The sequence below is a fragment of the Ambystoma mexicanum genome, chromosome 13, assembly GCF_040938575.1.
Source record: "Ambystoma mexicanum isolate Mex_15411 chromosome 13, UKY_AmexF1_1, whole genome shotgun sequence".
Classification (NCBI taxonomy): domain Eukaryota; kingdom Metazoa; phylum Chordata; class Amphibia; order Caudata; family Ambystomatidae; genus Ambystoma; species Ambystoma mexicanum.
The window spans coordinates 4,706,845-4,724,854 of NC_090938.1; the positions used below are offsets into that span (position 1 = coordinate 4,706,845).

General features: G+C 50.8%; 1 protein-coding gene across 3 annotated transcripts in view; it reads right to left on the reverse strand.

Annotated features, from left to right (window-relative positions):
- Positions 1-1,714: 1,714 nt before the first annotated feature.
- Positions 1,715-18,010, reverse strand: part of CSF1 (colony stimulating factor 1) — a 44,435-nt gene continuing 28,139 nt past the window's right edge. For 2 of the 3 annotated variants that reach the window (XM_069632977.1, XM_069632976.1), the window contains 3 exons: positions 15,828-15,883; positions 10,872-10,930; positions 1,715-7,385 (listed from right to left, as the gene is read on the reverse strand). In XM_069632977.1, coding sequence (XP_069489078.1) covers positions 10,873-10,930; positions 15,828-15,883 — 114 coding nt within the window. In that variant the 3' untranslated portion in view covers positions 1,715-7,385; position 10,872. The remainder of the gene's footprint in view (positions 7,386-10,871; positions 10,931-15,827; positions 15,884-18,010) is intronic. The other variant, XR_011282872.1, reaches the window with a different exon arrangement.

Genomic DNA, 18,010 nt, shown 5'->3' on the forward strand with positions numbered 1-18,010 from the left:
TGGCCCACCATGGCCTACAGCTCCTCTGGGCTGAAGCGCTGCTTGCGGAGGCGGTCCGCTGACTTTTTCGGGGCTTTGGGCATAGTTGGCGGTTGTGTAGGCCTTTTCCGAGGTTCAGGTTCGTCCCAAGGGTGCTGCCTGGAGAGGATGGCAATGGATTGTGTTTTTAAAGATGGCCGCCGCGCTCCTTCCCGTTCCTGTGCGATGATGTAATTTCTGTATCCGTTAATTAGCGGTGACCGTCATTTACGGTATTCGTAAATTACGGTCACCGCTAATTACGGACTGCGAAGCTTCGATGGCGGTGTTGTTAAGAACGTCTCGCTTCATGCCGGTAAGGGGTTTAACGGGGCCTTTAGCGGTATGCCGCTAGGGGATTTACCGGCATGGCGGAAAGCTCGTGCCCACGAGGTCGGAATAGCCTGTAAATAGCGGCGTGGTACCAGATCGGACTCGCTCTTTCCGCCATGCCAGTAAAAACCAATACTTACCGCCAACCTCGGAATGACCCCCAATGTCTTTGAAGCTCTTAACTCCTCGCCATCCTGAGCATTAGTAAGTACGCCTCAAACAATTCTCTCCACAATTCCCATTTCATGCTGAGATTCCCTGGAGACGGAAAACATGCTATAGGCGGCTGTACAGACAGATCAAAGTTTCTCCTCATGTGTGCTCCGTTCTCCTCCATCTTATTTAAAGTATATTCTTTTATTCTTTATGTTCAATTATATTGCTTTTTTTTCTAAACACGTAGTTAACTTGTCCTTCACGTTCTTCTTATTAGTCACCCCTAAAAATGCCCAGTAGGTGTTTCACTATTTTTAATCTGCCCCTCCCTCCCTCCAATACTCTCCTTCGCGACCTATAGATGCTGCAGGAGCTCCACGGCACCCGCAGGGTGCACCTTCTTTTAATATCCACCTCGCAGCTGAAGAGGTGGAGTCTTAACAGGTCGGCATGTTTCCAACACCCAGGTGCCTTCTAACTCGTTGCCACTTGCGGGGGTAAAAGACCCCAACGAGAAGGTCATTATAAAAGCTGTATTGCTTAATCTGGAGCAGAGGGAGAAAGGTGGCCAAGGCAAACGGAGCCAGACCCTTGCTGACCAACTATGATCTCATGAACCTTCCGGGGGTCACGCAGGTCACGAGGGAAAGGGATACCTGTGCCAGCCTAGGATGCAGCAGACACCTCTTGAACAGGCGTGGCCCTTATTGTTAAGGACACAGGTGGTGTCTAGTTTGGACTGTCTCCCAAGGTTGGAAGTGGACAGGAAGACAACAGCAACATCTATCTTGGATTCATCAAGAGACTCACAGAGTCATGCGAGAAACGGAGTTACTCATTTATAAAGTCTGTACAGAAGAGCCGGAGCCGGGCACCCGTAGTTGGGCACCGTGAAATGAATATATATGTCTTGTAGCTTGCGGGCGTGTTTGTGTTTAGGGTCTATAGAGCGGAGGACCCCATTTGTGTTATCCTCTTTGAAGAGTTTCATGACAGACATATTTCAAACATAAAATTGTGTGGTCATTCTCATGACTTTTGCAGATCCCTGTCCTGTTACATCATATAGACATCCACCTCAGCCAATGGACTCTTCCACCCTGTTCCCAAGCGGAACCCACCCAGTGAGGTGCGCTGGAGGCTTGACAGACAGCTGCCTTCAACCAATCACAACACAGAAAGGACACCACAGTGAGAACATGCGGTCTACAAAACATATAAAAACATTTATTAAATATTATTGCAACAACTTTATATCCTCTTAAATAAAATATTATTTAAAATATAGAACAATATTTTTTAAAACTATTTACAATTGAACGTATAAAAACAGACCATCAAAAATAAGTCACCTTTTTAAGGTATCACACAAGGTAATTTTCCCGTCAAGAGACATTTTAGTCAATATATAAAATGCAAAACATTTTACGGTGCACAAGACCAGCTTGTGTAGGTACAATACTTTCCCAGCCCTGTGTGCAAGAAATGCCAGGTGGGGGATGGGTAGAAGGGTGTTTGGAGGGGTAGGTGGGTGATTTGATAAATCCTTAGAGGGTTGAGTCATTTGCAAGTAGAGGAAGGGACGGTGGATGGATGGTTGAGTCCTGTGTAAGTGGAGGAAGGGTTGGTGGATGGATGGTTGAGTCATGTGCAAGTGGAGAAAGGGTTGCTGGATGGATGGTTGAGTCATGTGCAAGTGGAGGAAGGGACGGTGGATGAATGGTTGAGTCCTGTGTAAGTGGAGGAAGGGTTGGTGGATGGATGGTTGAGTCATGTGCAAGTGGAGAAAGGGTTGCTGGATGGATGGTTGAGTCATGTGCAAGTGGAGGAAGGGACGGTGGATGAATGGTTGAGTCCTGTGCAAGTGGAGGAAGGGACGGTGGATGAATGGTTGAGTCCTGTGCAAGTGGAGGAAGGGACGGTGGATGGATAGTTGAGTCATGTGCAAGTGGAGGAAGGGACGGTGGATGGATGGTTGAGTCATGTGCAAGTGGTGGAAGGGACAGTGGATGGATGGTTGAGTCATCTGCAAGTGGAGGAAGGGACGGTGTATGGATGGTTGAGTCATGAGCAAGTGGTGGAAGGGACAGTGGATGGATGGTTGAGTCCTGTGTAAGTGGAGGAAAGGACGGTGTATGGATGGTTGAGTCATGTGCAAGTGGAGGGACGGTGTATGGATGGTTGAGTCATGTGCAAGGAGAGGAAGGGACGGTGGATGGATGGTTGAGTCATGTGCAAGTGGAGGAAGGGACAGTGGATGGATGGTTGTTCTGGAGGGAGAATGGATTGATGGGTGCATGGAGGGTGGACCAAGGACTGAAGTGTGGCTGTGTTGGTTGGGGATGGAATAGATTGGGGCACGGCTGTTGGAGGTTGGTGATAGGATATTGGCACTGGGTTTTGGTAGATAAATAGTGCTAGAATAAAAGACAGAAGCAGTGAGACTCTGTGAAGTGGGTGTGAGGGAGGGGCCTGGTGGGCTTCAGGCAAGAGGCTCTAGGCAGGGTTGGATTTAATTGTGCACTTTGCCAGGTGTACGGGCCCCTTACTCTACTGTCCCTGACGCTTTTGGAGGTGGATGTCCCAAATTACCCTGAACACAGGTAACATTTCTGGACAAGAATCCCTCCAATGTACCCTCAAAAACCTTTCCAAGAAGCCCCTCAAAAAGCCCTGAAAGATGCCTTGCAAGAGGCAATGCAGGTTGAGCTCTTCGGAGGGCATTCCTATAGATCAGGCTGCCCAAGCCCATTCCTGCAGGACGCAGTACAGCACCCGGCTATTTGTGCAGGAGACCACGCCGGTCTCCAACATGCCTGCATGCGAGCATGTGCAGTGAACACTCCATCTGCAGGAGAACATGCAGCACTCATTATTGCCATACAGCACTCATTCCTATGCAGCACTCTATCATTCCTATGCGGCACTCTATAATTCCTATGCGGCACTCCATCATTCCTATGCGGCACTCTATCATTCCTATGCAGCACTCTATCATTCCTATGCGGCACTCTATCATTCCTATGCGGCACTCTATCATTCCTATGCGGCACTCCATCATTCCTATGCGGCACTCCATCATTCCTATGCAGCACTCCATTATTCCTATGCGGCACTCCCTTATTCCTATGCAGCACTCTATCATTCCTATGCGGCACTCCATCATTCCTATGCGGCACTCCATTATTCCTATGCGGCACTCCATCATTCCTATGCGGCACTCTATCATTCCTATGCGGCACTCCATCATTCCTATGCGGCACTCCATCATTCCTATGCGGCACTCCATCATTCCTATGCGGCACTCCATTATTCCTATGCGGCACTCCATCATTCCTATGCGGCACTCTATCATTCCTATGCGGCACTCCATCATTCCTATGCGGCACTCCCTTATTCCTATGCAGCACTCTATCATTCCTATGCGGCACTCCATCATTCCTATGCGGCACTCCATCATTCCTATGCGGCACTCTATCATTCCTATGCGGCACTCCATCATTCCTATGCGGCACTCCATCATTCCTATGCGGCACTCCATCATTCCTATGCGGCACTCCATTATTCCTATGCGGCACTCCATCATTCCTATGCGGCACTCTATCATTCCTATGCGGCACTCCATCATTCCTATGCGGCACTCCATCATTCCTATGCGGCACTCCCTTATTCCTATGCGGCACTCCCTTATTCCTATGCAGCATTTCATTATTTCTATGCAGCACTCTATTATTCCTGCACTCCATATCACCCAGAAGAAGGTGGCCCAATACTCATTCTGCTCCAGATAAACAATGGGATCAAGCCTCTGGGGATGTTGTAGAGTACTGTTTCTATGGGTCCTCCTAGTCCCACCCCCTCCGCACAGTATTGTAACAGTCAGCTTTCGCGTATGTATGCCACTATTCCCGAAGGCTGACAGTGCAGTAGTGAAAAGCCCTGCAGAAAGTCCAGGAGTTTTGAGCCTTTGCAGCAGAGAGAAACATGTAGCCGAGTGTTCTGTCACTACACGTTTTACATGAGTGCTGCCAGAGTGGCCCACAGCTGTATTTCCCTTCAGAGAGTGGTGCCATGGGGGACTCAGTCCTGTACACGCCTGCAGACCTTAATGTACATGGGGCTCTTACCATGCAGAATACACTAAAGTACCACTAGATTGTCTCTAGAGGACCACTAACTTATTTTGAGGACCCCCGGCTATTAATACACCTTCTTATGCTAATCCTGACTGTACCTCTGACCCTTCTGATGATGGGGGGCCTAAGGTACTGCATACCCTCTGGGGGCAGAAGCCACAGTAAAACTGGCCTGTATGATGGGGAGGAGCCTCGGGTACTGAACCCCTTCTGGGGTGGAAGTCACAGTACCGCTGGATCTTCCGATGGGGAGGAGCCTCGGGTACTGAACCCCTTCTGGGGTGGAAGTCACAGTACCACTGGTTCTTCTGACAGGGAGGAGCCTCGGGTACCACAGACATTTCCTGTGTGGAAACCGGGTACCACTGGCCTTTCCGACGCGGAGCACCTTGGTGAATTATTGACGAGTATCAATGATGTGTCCAATGGGTAGGTTCTCACTGTAATGCTGATCCTTAAGGTGGGGGCAGGACCCCAGAGTATACAACCCCCCCTCCCTATGGATGACCGTGAGATATCACTGATGCTTTCTGTGGAAAACGTAAAGGTGCCACTGACCCTCACCTCCGGGTATCACTGATCTCTCTGATGCGGTTAATACTCCTTGGTGGCAAATGGGTATTAATTGCAGCGTAGGCCCACAAGGACTCTCTCACGCAGGGCACCTTTGTTGGGAAGTTGGCATTGGGTTGGGGAAATTAAGTAAAACAGGACCCCAACAATGAGGGAACAGGACCTCAACAATGAGGTGACAGGACCCCAACATTGAGGGAGCAGGACCTCAACAATGAGGGGAAAGGACACCAACAATGGGGGAACAGGACCTCAACAATGGGGGAACAGGACCTCAACAATGAGATGAAAGGACCCCAACATTGAGGGAGCAGGACCTCAACAATGAGGGGACAGGATACCAACAATGATAGTCAATTCCCCACTAGATATGGGGTCTAGGGGTTTGGAGTGTGGTAAGGGTGAGGGGTCGCACCCATTCAAGTCACCTCGCATCTTGTGTCCATTCAGTGTCGCTCTGTTTCCCATCATCTCACACCGACTAATGGGGTGCACTGAATCCCTCCCCAGCCCCATTTACTGCAACACCAAGCAGTTGAAGTTCTTCAACTTGAATTTGAGGGAACCCTTGTGTTGAAGTGTACTCCCTTATTTTACATTTTTTTACCCAGAATGCCTCTCTGATCCTCCTATATCTCTCTTACCCAGAATACCTCTCTGATCCTCCTACATCTCTTTACCCAGAATGCCTCTCTGATTCTCTTATGTCTCTGGGTGATATGGAGCAGATCTGATGGAGTTGTTCCTTAAAGCCTAAAATCTTAATCAGGCGAGTGCCAGCCAATCAGCAAAAGTCTCTGAAGGGCAAGGATCTGTCGGCATGGTTGGGAGTCGCGACACTCACTCTTACACTCCACCACTGCTCTATGCTCTCCGTTTCCCTCCACATGGCAATTGCTTTTTCTAGAAAGTGCGTATTTACATTAGCTCCCTACTGCCTTTGAAACCGAAACAAATTCTCTGAACATTACTTGCCATAGCTTTCATTACGGACTTCCACCCCCAAAAAGTGCAATATACTTCTTCTGCTGTACAGGAACCCCGACCTCCAACCACCCCCTGCCCCCAACACACTCTCAAAATAACTGTTCATAGATTGAATCCATGAGGTCTGATATCCCTCGACGCTCTCAGAATTATTAAGGACGGTGGGACATGTGCAGCCAGTCCATGAGGTGTGATATCCCTCGACGCTCTCAGAATTATTAAGGACGGTGGGACATGTGCAGCCAGTCCATGAGGTCTGATATCCCTCGACGCTCTCAGAATTATTAAGGACGGTGGGACATGTGCAGCCAGTCCATGAGGTGTGATATCCCTCAACGCTCTCAGAATTATTAAGGACGGTGGGACATGTGCAGTCAGTCCATGAGGTGTGATATCCCTCAACGCTCTCAGAATTATTAAGGACGGTGGGACATGTGCAGTCAGTCCATGAGGTGTGATATCCCTCAACGCTCTCAGAATTATTAAGGACGGTGGGACATGTGCAGCCAGTCCATGAGGTCTGATATCCCTGGACGCTCTCAGAATGATCAGGGATGGTGGGACATGTGCAGCCAGGCTGTGGCCCTCGATCTCCCGGGACAGGTGGATATGTAGACTCTGGCCACTGTCCCACTTGGTTCCAATGATTCCCAGCCATGGGCCGGCCTCTGGTGCACTGGGATGCAGACAGTTAAAGCTCACAGTCTTGGCAGCTGCTGCTGACTCTGGAATTCCAACACATCCCCTGGGCAAGTCCCTTCAAGCTGAAAAATGCGACTGACATTGTTTCACGAGGGAAAACATGAAGAAATGGCTGTCATGCTGAGAGCGCTGCAGGGACGGCCAGACCCTGCAGATGCACCGTGTGCAGGGAGAGGGCTGAAGGGCAGGACTCCTGTATGGAGCACTGCTCCCATTCTTATGCAGTGAGTGACCAGTCCAGCGCAGTCTGGTCTTCAGGCAAGAACGAGAGGAGGCCTCTCTCCAGGGCACAGGTTCAGAGTCCACTTCAGAGCAGGGCGCACATCCATTCTGCCGAGTTCTGAAGGGTATTGCGCCCCTGGTTATCGCGCAGGGTCCTCATGGCAGAGCCACCGCGAATAAAGCTCCCTGTGCTCTCTTCTCTGAGGGGCGCAGCCCTCGCGACCCACGTTATGCTTCTCATGGACCATAGACTGGCATCTGCGGAAACAGGAGAAAGGGGTCTGGGTTAGAACATGGACTCAACACACCACTACAAGCTTGCCAAGGGTTGTGAGTCGCGACACACAAGCATGCATGCACACACTGAAGGCGGGTCCTGGCGCACACACAAGCATGCATGCACACACTGCAGGCGTGTCCTGGTGCATACACAAGCATGCATGCACACACTGCAGGCGGGTCCTGGTGCACACACAAGCATGCATGCACACACTGAAGGCGGGTCCTGGTGCACACACAGGCATGCATGCACACACTGCAGGCGGGTCCTGGGCACACACAAGCATGCATGCACACACTGCAGGCGGGTCCTGGTGCACACAGAAGCATGCATGCACACACTGCATGCAGGTCCTGGCGCACACACAAGCATGCATGCACACACTGCAGGCTGGTCCTGGGCACACACAAGCATGCATGCACACACTACAGGCGGGTCCTGGGCACACACAAGCATGCATGCACACACTACAGGCGGGTCCTGGGCACACACAAGCATGCATGCACACACTGCAGGCGGGTCCTGGCAGGATAAGTAACACACGGGGATTACTGTGCCCACTGCACGGGGGCGCATGAAGGAGTGGGGAGCCGGAGGTCACTCCGCTGTGATGTACCACAGGACGAAAGGCCCTGTCGTGCCACTGAGCTACAAAGGCCCTCTAGCAAGAGTTCCTCACATAAGCCTTTCTACCTGGCCCCAAACCATTATTATTATTATGATTTTTATTGAAGTGTTTTGGTTAAATTAAAACCTTTTAACACTAACACATCACATAAAATACACACATTCAATAAATATAACATTAGATAAAACAACCATTATTTACACATTGAATCAACCAGGCCTGTATACATTTCCCATAACAAAATGTTTCCTACAACATCATGCAAAACATAGTAACCCCTGCCTCCCTTTCTTATAGATCACTACAATTACCACAATATGTCGAATACGCTGCACTGCATTGTGTAACTCACTGCTTTAGGTTCCAAGTCTTTGTACTTGGTCCCAATGTATTGCACTGCATTACAGAACTCACTGCACTGGTTTCCAAACCTGTGTACCTAGTCCCAACTCACTGCACTGCATCATGTTATTCACTGCTTTGGAATCTAGGTCTATTGACCCTGTCCCTACTCACAGGACTGTATTATGGAACTCACTGCTTTGGGTTCAAAGTGTTTGTACCTGGTCCCAACTCATTGCCCTGCATTATGGAACTCACTGCTTTGGGTTCCAAACCTGGGTACCTGGTCCCAACTAACTACATTAGGATCTAGGCCCATTTACCTGGTCCTAACTCACTGTACTGCGTCATGTAACTCACTGCATTGGGATCTAGGTATATTTACCTTGTCCCAACTCATCGCACTGCATCATGTTATTCACTGCATTGGAATCTAGGTCTATTGACCCTGTCCCTACTCACAGGACTGTATTATGGAACTCACTGCTTTGGGTTCAAAGTGTTTGTACCTGGTCCCAACTCATTGCCCTGCATTATGGAACTCACTGCTTTGGGTTCCAAACCTGGGTACCTGGTCCCAACTAACTACATTAGGATCTAGGCCCATTTACCTGGTCCTAACTCACTGTACTGCGTCATGTAACTCACTGCATTGAGATCTAGGTATATTTACCTAGTCCCAACTCATTGCACTGCATCATGTTATTCACTGCATTTCAATCTAGGTCTATTGACCCTGTCCCTACTCATTGGACTGCATTATGGAACTCACTGCTTTGGGTTCCAAACCTGGGTTCCTGCAACTCACTACATTGGGATCTAGGTCCATTTACCTGGTCCCAACTCACTGTACTGCATTGTGTAACTCACTGCATTGGGATCTAGGTCTATTTACCTTGTCCCAACTCATCGCACTGCATCATGTTATTCACTGCATTGGAATCTAGGTCTATTGACCCTGTCCCTACTCACAAGACTGTATTATGGAACTCACTGCTTTGGGTTCCAAACCTGTGTACCTGGTCCCAACTCACTGTACTGCATTGTGTAACTCACTGCATTCAGATCCAGGTCCATTTACATTGTCCCAACTCATTGCACTGAATTATGGAACTCACTGAATGGGGTTCCAAACGTGTGTACCTCCTCCCAACTCACTGCCCTGCATTGTGGAACTCACTGCAATGGGTTCTAGGTCTATTAACCTTGTCCCTACTCATTGCACTGCATTAGGCAACTCACTGCTTTGGGTTCTAGGTCACAGGTAGGGTTTCTGGAGTCCAACGACTGAGGCTAAGACATCTAGACACAGAGGAAGCAGCAGACCTCAGATGTCAGGGGCCGAATACAGGTAGGGTTTCTGAAGATATCCAGTGGTCGAAGTGAGTGGGAATAGTCAGGAACGGTGTTCCACTACTTTTATTTTTCACTGGTAACGGCTCCAGTACTTTTGCAACCATTTTCACCATTGAGAAACTGTTCTTTGTGAAGTTAAAGCACACTTCTCCACTTTACCACCGGGTATCCGTTACAGCTAAACTGAAATCTGTTCCAACTCAATTGGCTGTCTACCAGCATGGCCGCAACCCCTGAAAAATGTTTTGCCCGTTGCTTCTATCCTTCCTACTCTGTCCCCGCCAGAGTCACGGTTCCACTACTTTTTTTGTACCCTTCTATCACTAAAGATATCCAGACACAAGAGGGGCAGAGGAGTTCATGTGGGAGACAAAGGAGGTGCTTGGGCACCAGAGTCCCTGAAGAAGAAAGAAGAGGTGCTACTACTCCAGGGTTCATGTGCCAGGCACAGGAGGTGCTGGGGCCCCAGAGCTCGTGTGGTAGGCACATGAGGTCCTGGGGTGCCAGAGTTCTGGTGGCACGAACAGGAGATCCTGGGGCCCCAGAGTTCCTCTGGTAGGCAGAGGTGGTCCTGCGGTACCAGGGTTCCTGTAGCAGACACTGGAGGTCCTGAGGAACCAGAGTCCCCGTGGTAGGCACAGAAGGTCCTGGACCCGAGGATTCCTGGGATAGACACAGGAGGTCCTGGGACCCCAGAATATATGTGGTACAAACAGGGGGTCCTGGGACCCTAGGATGCCTGTGGTAGGTAAAGGAGGTCCTGGGACCCCAGGATTCCTGTGGTAGACACAGGAGGTCCCAAGACCCTGGAATTCCTGTGGTAGTCACAGGAGGTCCTGGCTCCCCAGAATTCCTGTGGTAGACACAGGGGGTCCTGGGCCTCCAGTTTCCTGTGGTAGGCATAGGAGGTCTTGGGACCCCAGGATTCCTGTGGTAGACACGGTAGGTCCTGGGCTCCCATAGTTCCCGTGGTAGACACAGGAGGTGCTCACGTCCTAGAGTTCCCATGGCAGATACTTGGGGAGATGGGTTCTTAGATGCCCCAGCCTCCCCAGTGCAGCCAGGGATTCTTTAGTACTGGGTTACCCCTTTCAGGTCCCTGGAACCGCAGAGATATGTAACCTCATTCATAACTCACCTCACACCCCCACCTCCAGCTCCACCTCCAGCTCGTCTCTGTATCGCCTGTTCAGAAGCCTAGAGGACAAAGAAGGGCACAGTGGTCACATTGAGGGCAATGACCCCGAGTAGAAATAAGGCTGCACCCAGAACCCTAGAGAAGGGAGGAGTCCCAAAAAAGCACCGGGCTGCTTCCTCTTTCCACACCTGCATCCCCAGCCGGTCACATGTCCCTCTCCACCGGCCCCCCTCTATGTCTCTGACTCCACCCTCGCTCCCCACCCCTCCTTGCTGGTCACAAACCCCACCTGTCTTCCTCTGGCTCCATCTCCCTTTCCCTGCTTCTATCTCTGCCACTGCCTCCAACTTCCCATCTCCTTGATCCTCATCTCCCCTCTCACTCCATCTTTGCCTAAATCCCCATGTCATCTCCTCTATGCCTCACCCTCACATCGCCTCTGTCTCCTCTCCTCTATGCCTCATCCTCACATTGCCTCTGTCTCCATCTCCTCTAAGCCTCACCCTCACATCGCCTCTGTCTCCATCTCCTCTATGCCTCACCCTCACACTGCCTCTGTCTCCATCTCGTCTATGTCTCATGCTCACATGGCCTCTGACTCCATCTCCTCTATGCCTCACCCTCACATCGCCTCTGTCTCCATCTCCTCTATGCCTCACCCTCACATCGCCTCTGTCTCCTCTTCTCTATGCCTCATCCTCACATTGCCTCTGTCTCCATCTCCTCTAAGCCACACCCTCACATCGCCTCTGTCTCCATCTCTTCTATGCCTCACCCTCACACGCCTCTGTCTCCATCTCGTCTATGCCTCATGCTCACATGGCCTCTGACTCCATCTCCTCTATGCCTCACCCTCACATCGCCTCTGTCTCCATCTCCTCGAAGCCTCACCCTCACATTGCTTCTGTCTCTATCTCCTCTATACCTCACCCTCACATCGCCACTGTCTGCATCTTCTTTATGCCTCACCCTCACATCACCTATGTTTCCATCTCATCCCCACGTCGCCACTGTCTCCTCTCCACACTGTCACTGTCTCTATCTCCTCCCCACACTGCCACTGGCTCTATCTCCTCCCCACACTGTCACTGTCTCCATCTCCTCCCCACACTGTCTCTGTCTCCATCTCCTCCCCACACTGCTACTGTCTCCATCTCCTCACCACACTGCCACTGTCTGTATCTCCTCCACACTGCCACTGTCTCCATCTCCTCCCCACACTGTCTCTGTCTCCATCTCCTCCCCCACACTATCACTGTCTCCATCTCCTCCCCACACTGCCACTGTCTCCATCTCCTCCCCACACTGTCACTGTCTCTATCTCCTCCCCACACTGCCACTGGCTCTATCTCCTCCCCACACTGTCACTGTCTCCATCTCCTCCCCACACTGTCAATGTCTCCATCTCCTCCCCACACTGCTACTGTCTCCATCTCCTCACCACACTGCCACTGTCTGTATCTCCTCCACACAATGGCACTGCCTCCATCTACTCCCACACTGTCACTGCACTGTCTCCATCTCATCCCCACACTGTCACTGCGCAAAATTTAGACAAAACCTCACTAGGTGGCTGAGAGCCAATGACAGCTAACTATTCCCCTTGTCACATTGTACATAACTGTATATAACTATATATTACGTGAACAGGACCATGCAGGAGCATGCTCCTTGCTCCCCTGTCCTTGATCTCTCCCTGTTCATATCTGCTTACTGTAATATTGCTGATGTCTATTTCTACACATCCTGCCGTTTCCTTGTACTTGCAATTAGCCGAGCATATCTGTAACCAAGCTCAGCGCATCTCTGTACCTTCATCTGATTTCTATGTATCTGTAACTAAGTTGAGCATATCCCTGTCTGTTTGCGCCCTGATACTCCAGGGTATGGCGCGCCATACAAATAATAAACTAAACTAAACGGTCTCCATCTCCTCCCCCACTGTCACTTTCTTCATCTCCTCCCACACTGTCACTGTTTCTATCTACTCTCCACACTGTCACTGTCTACATCTCTGCCCACACTGTCACTGTCTCCATCTCCTCCCCCACACTGTCTCCATCTCCTCCCCACACTGCCACTGTCTCCATTTCTTCCCCACACTGTCACTATCTCCATCTCCTCCCCACACAGTCACTGCCTCATCTCCTCCCCACACTACCACTGTCTCCATCTCCTCCCCACACTGTCACTGTCTCATCTCCTCCCCTGTCTATGTCGATGTTCCCCCTTCCTCTGACACCTTCTCTGTCTCTTCCCCTCTTTGTCTCCATGCCCTTGCCTCTGACACCTTCTCTGCTTCTTCCCCTCTGTGTCAATGTCCCTGCCTCTGACACCTTCTCTGCCTCTTCCCCTCTGTGTCAATGTCCCTGCCTCTGACACCTTCTCTGCCTCTTCCCCTCTGTGTCAATGTCCCTGCCTCTGACACCTTCTCTGCCTCTTCCCCTCTCTGTGTCCATCTCCCTGCCTCTTCCCCTCTTTGTGTCCGTGTCCTTGCCTCTTTCACCTCCACTGCCTCCCTCACCCTCTCTATGTCCCTGCCTCTGACACGTCTCTGCATCTTCCCCTCTCTGTGTCCATTCCTTTACCTCCGACACCTTCTCTGCATCTTCCCCTTTTTGTGTCCATGCCCTTGCCTCTGACACATTTCTCGGCCTCTTCTCCTTTCTGTGTCCATGTCCCTGCCTCTGTCACCTTCTCTGCCTCTTCCCCTCTTTGTGTCCATGTCCCTGCCTCTGACACCTTCTCTGCCTCCCTTCCCCTCTGTGTCCATGTCCCTGCCTCTGACACCTTCTCTGCCTCTTCCCCTCTCTGTGTCCATGTTCCTGCTTCTGACACCTTCTCTGCCTCTCCCCCTCTCTGTATCCATGTCCCTGCCTCTGACACCTTCTCTGCCTCTTCCCCTCTCTGTGTCCATGTCCCTGCCTCTGACACCTTCTCTGTCTCTTCCCCTCTTTGTGTCCATGTCCCTGCCTCTGACACCTTCTCTGCCTCCCTTCCCCTCTGTTTCCATGTCCCTGCCTCTGACACCTTCTCTGCCTCTCACCCTCCCTGTATCCATGAACCTGCCTCTGACACCGTCTTTGCCTCTTCTCCTTTCTGTATCCATGTCCCTGCCTCTGTCACCTTCACTGCCTCGCTTCCCCTCTGTGTCCATCTGTGTCCATGTCTCTGCCTCTGACACCTTCTCTGCATATGTTCCTCTTTGTGTCCATGCCTCTGACACCTTCTCTGCCTCTTCTGCTCTCTGTGTCCATGTCCCTGCCTCTGACACCTTCTCTACATCTTCCCCTCTCTGTGTCCATGTCTCTGCCTCTGACACCTTCTCTGCCTCTTCTGCTCTCTGTGTCCATGTCCCTGCCTCCGACACCTTCTCTGCATCTTCCCCTCTTTGTGTCCATGCCTCTGACACCTTCTCTGCCTTTTCCCCTCTGTGTCCATGTCTCTGCCTCTGACACCTTCTTTGCCTCTTCTTCTTTCTGTATCCATGTACCTGCCTCTGACACCTTCTCTGCCTCTTCTCCTTTCAGTTTCCATGTCCCTGCCTCTGACACCTTCTCTGCCTCTTCGCCTCTTTGTGTCCATGCCCCTGCCTCTGACACCTTCTCTGCCTCTTCCCCTCTCTGTGTCCATGTCCCTGCCTCTGACACCTTCTCTGCCTCTTCCCCTCTCTGTATCCATGTACCTGCCCCTGAAACCGTCTTTGCCTCTTCTCCTTTCTGTATCCATGTCCCTGTCTCTGACACCTTCTCTGCCTCTTCCCCTCTGTGTCCGTGTCTCTGCCTCTGACAACTTCTCTGCCTCTTCTGCTCTCTGTGTCCATGTCCCTGCCTCTGCCACCTTCTCTGCCTCTTCTCCTCTTTGTGCCCATGCCTCTCCCACCTTCTCTGCTCTTCCCCTCTCTGTGTCTATGTTTCTGCCTCTGACACCTTCTCTGCCTTTTCTGCTCTCTGTGTCCATGCCCCTGCCCCTGACACCTTCTCTGCATCTTCCCCTCTTTGTGTCCATGCCATTGCCTCGGACACCTTCTCTGCCTCTTCCCCTCTGTGTCCATGTCTCTGCCTCTGACACCTTCTCTGCCTCTTCTCTTCTCTGTGTCCATGTCCTGCATCTGACATCTTCTCTGCATCTTCCCCTCTTTGTGTCCATGCCTCTCACACCTTCTCTGCTCTTCCCCTCTCTGTGTCCATTCCTCTGCCTCTGACACCTTCTCTGCCTCTTCTGCTCTCAGTGCCCATGTCCCTGCCTCTGACACCTTCTCTGCCTCTTCCCCTCTCTGTGTCCATGTCTCTGCCTCTGCCACCTTCTCTGCCTCTTCTCTTCTCTGTGTCCATGTCCTGCATCTGACATCTTCTCTGCATCTTCCCCTCTTTGTGTCCATGCCTCTCACACCTTCTCTGCTCTTCCCCTCTCTGTGTCCATTCCTCTGCCTCTGACACCTTCTCTGCCTCTTCTGCTCTCAGTGCCCATGTCCCTGCCTCTGACACCTTCTCTGCCTCTTCCCCTCTGTGTCCATGTCTCTGCCTCTGACACCTTCTCTGCCTCTTCTCTTCTCTGTGTCCATGTCCTGCATCTGACATCTTCTCTGCATCTTCCCCTCTTTGTGTCCATGCCTCTCACACCTTCTCTGCTCTTCCCCTCTCTGTGTCCATTCCTCTGCCTCTGACACCTTCTCTGCCTCTTCTGCTCTCAGTGCCCATGTCCCTGCCTCTGACACCTTCTCTGCCTCTTCCCCTCTCTGTGTCCATGTCTCTGCCTCTGCCACCTTCTCTGCCTCTTCTGCTCTCTGTGCCCATGTCCCTGCCTCTGCCACCTTCTCTGCTCTTCACCTCTCTGTGTCCATTTTTCTGCCTCTGACACCTCACTGCCTCTTCTCCTCTCTGTGTCCATTTCTCTGCCTCTCCTTTCCCTACCCACCAGTTGCCTCTAGAACCCCCCTCATGCAGCGAGGCCCACCTGTCTTCCTGGTGCTCTATTCTGGTGGACGTCCTTTGCAGCTCTCGCCTCAGAATCTGTTTGGAGAAAAAACAAATAACATGAGGTTTTCATGGAGTTGGGCAGCAAACTTTTCTGCAAGTTTCACGCCGCCCCATTTCTCGTCAGTACTGTCAGTGATTGCAGTGCAAGGCTCTCACTGTGAGTGTTCCCCAGAGCCCGTGAGACGGCACTGCCAGTGTCAGTGATTGCAGTGCAAGGCCCCAGAGCCCGTCAGACGGCACTGCCAGTGTCAGTGATTGCAGTGCCTTTTTCCTGAATTTCTGCCCCTTTCTTGCCTCCCATCAGATATTGTGCGGCACATTTGTTATAGGAATCACTCCTAAATGCAAGACAGCCCACTACCCCGCCAGTAGTGGGGCAGATTCTAGTGCATTATGGTACCTGTAGGCCCTCTTCTCACATTTACATGAAAACTTGCTCATCCCAAAAAATAACTGGGCGAGAATTACATGATAGAGGCCATTATTGTCAGAGCTGCCTGGATCACGGATCAGTGGGGAGTATTCCGGCACAGGCGGGAGTACTCCTCAGGCATCAGACATAGGAACGCACGTGAGTGATCAGGCACAGGAATGCACGTGAGTGATCAGACACAGGAACGCCCGTGAGTGATCAGACACAGGAATGCACGTGAGTGATCAGACACAGGAGTGCCTGTGAGTGATCAGACACAGGAACGCACGTGAGTGATCAGACACAGGAATGCACGTGAGTGATCAGACAGAGGAACGCCTGTGAGTGATCAGACACATGAATACACGTGAGTGATCAGACACAGGAGTGCCTGTGAGTGATCAGACTCAGGAACGCACGTGAGTGATCAGACACAGGAACGCATGTGAGTGATCAGACACAGGAACGCACGTGGGTGATCAGACACAGGAATGCCCGTGAGTGATCAGACACAGGAGTGCCTGTGAGTGATCAGACACAGGAATGCACATGAGTGATCAGACACCGGAATGCACATGAATGATCAGACAAAATGAATGCACGTGAGTGATCACACACATGAATGCACGTGAGTGATCACACACAGGAACGCCTGTGAGTGATCAATGCCACGCTTGGCATTATGCAGACGTGTTGTGGACTACTCGGGTGCCTTCGACAGTGTCATATGAAGCAGACTTTGGTGGAAACTAAGCAGTTGGGGCAGTGCCCCCTCACTGCTCTGTTTCATGAAGTTACTAGACTCTGATACGGAAATCAGAACCGTCTATCTCAGGAGGGTGAGTTATCAGAATCTAATTCTAGCAACAAAGGGTTAAAGCAGGGATGCCCCCTAGCTCCCTGTTGTATAACTTATACATTTCCGATGTTCATGAATGTCTTGATATAGTCGGAAATAAGCATCCTTCTAGGTACGCTAACAGACCATTGCACTGTCTTCCATACGCAGACGACACTGCGGTTCTGGCGGGAACCCCGATTGGACTTCAATGCTCCCTAGGGACATTGCAACAATATGCCTCTAAAAATGGTTTGGTAATTAACCCTCATAAAACTTTAATCCTTATTTTTGGCAGGAAGGCTCCTAAAAATAACTCCGTTAATTGGTGGGTGGGAGCCCTGCACCCACCAATTGAACGATATACTGAGTAGAAATACCTAGGTATATATCTACGAAATAATCCTAAATCAACATCTACCTCTGAAAATGTTACCTAGTGTCTGGAAAAAGTGGGTGGTGCTCAGAAAGATCATTGCTGGTATTGGGGGAGTCTCCATTAAGGCAAAGGTCCGTGCTTATAGAACCTCAGTCGTTCCTAGTATTCTGTATATGTTGGAGGTCTATCCTGAAGGCTCTGTTAAATGGTGGATTTCTCTGGAAGCCAAAATATTACGATCCCTTTTGGCCTTACCGGGAGACAACCCCGTCTGTAACTCATTAATGAGGCCAACTTCTGTCCATCAGACAAGGTACTCTCGAAGTACCTGGTTCGTAGAACTGGACAGGATGGTCAGAGATCACCTTTACGAAATCGGGGTGTTTACATTTCTTGAGACTCTTATATAGTTTTGCCTGGCGGGCCATGTTAAAAAGACTCCAGAATGGGATCGAATACAGACATTGGCAAAGCTTGCAGGCAAATCTTAGTGTGAGAGATACAACCAACAAGGTGGTTTTTCTGGCAGAC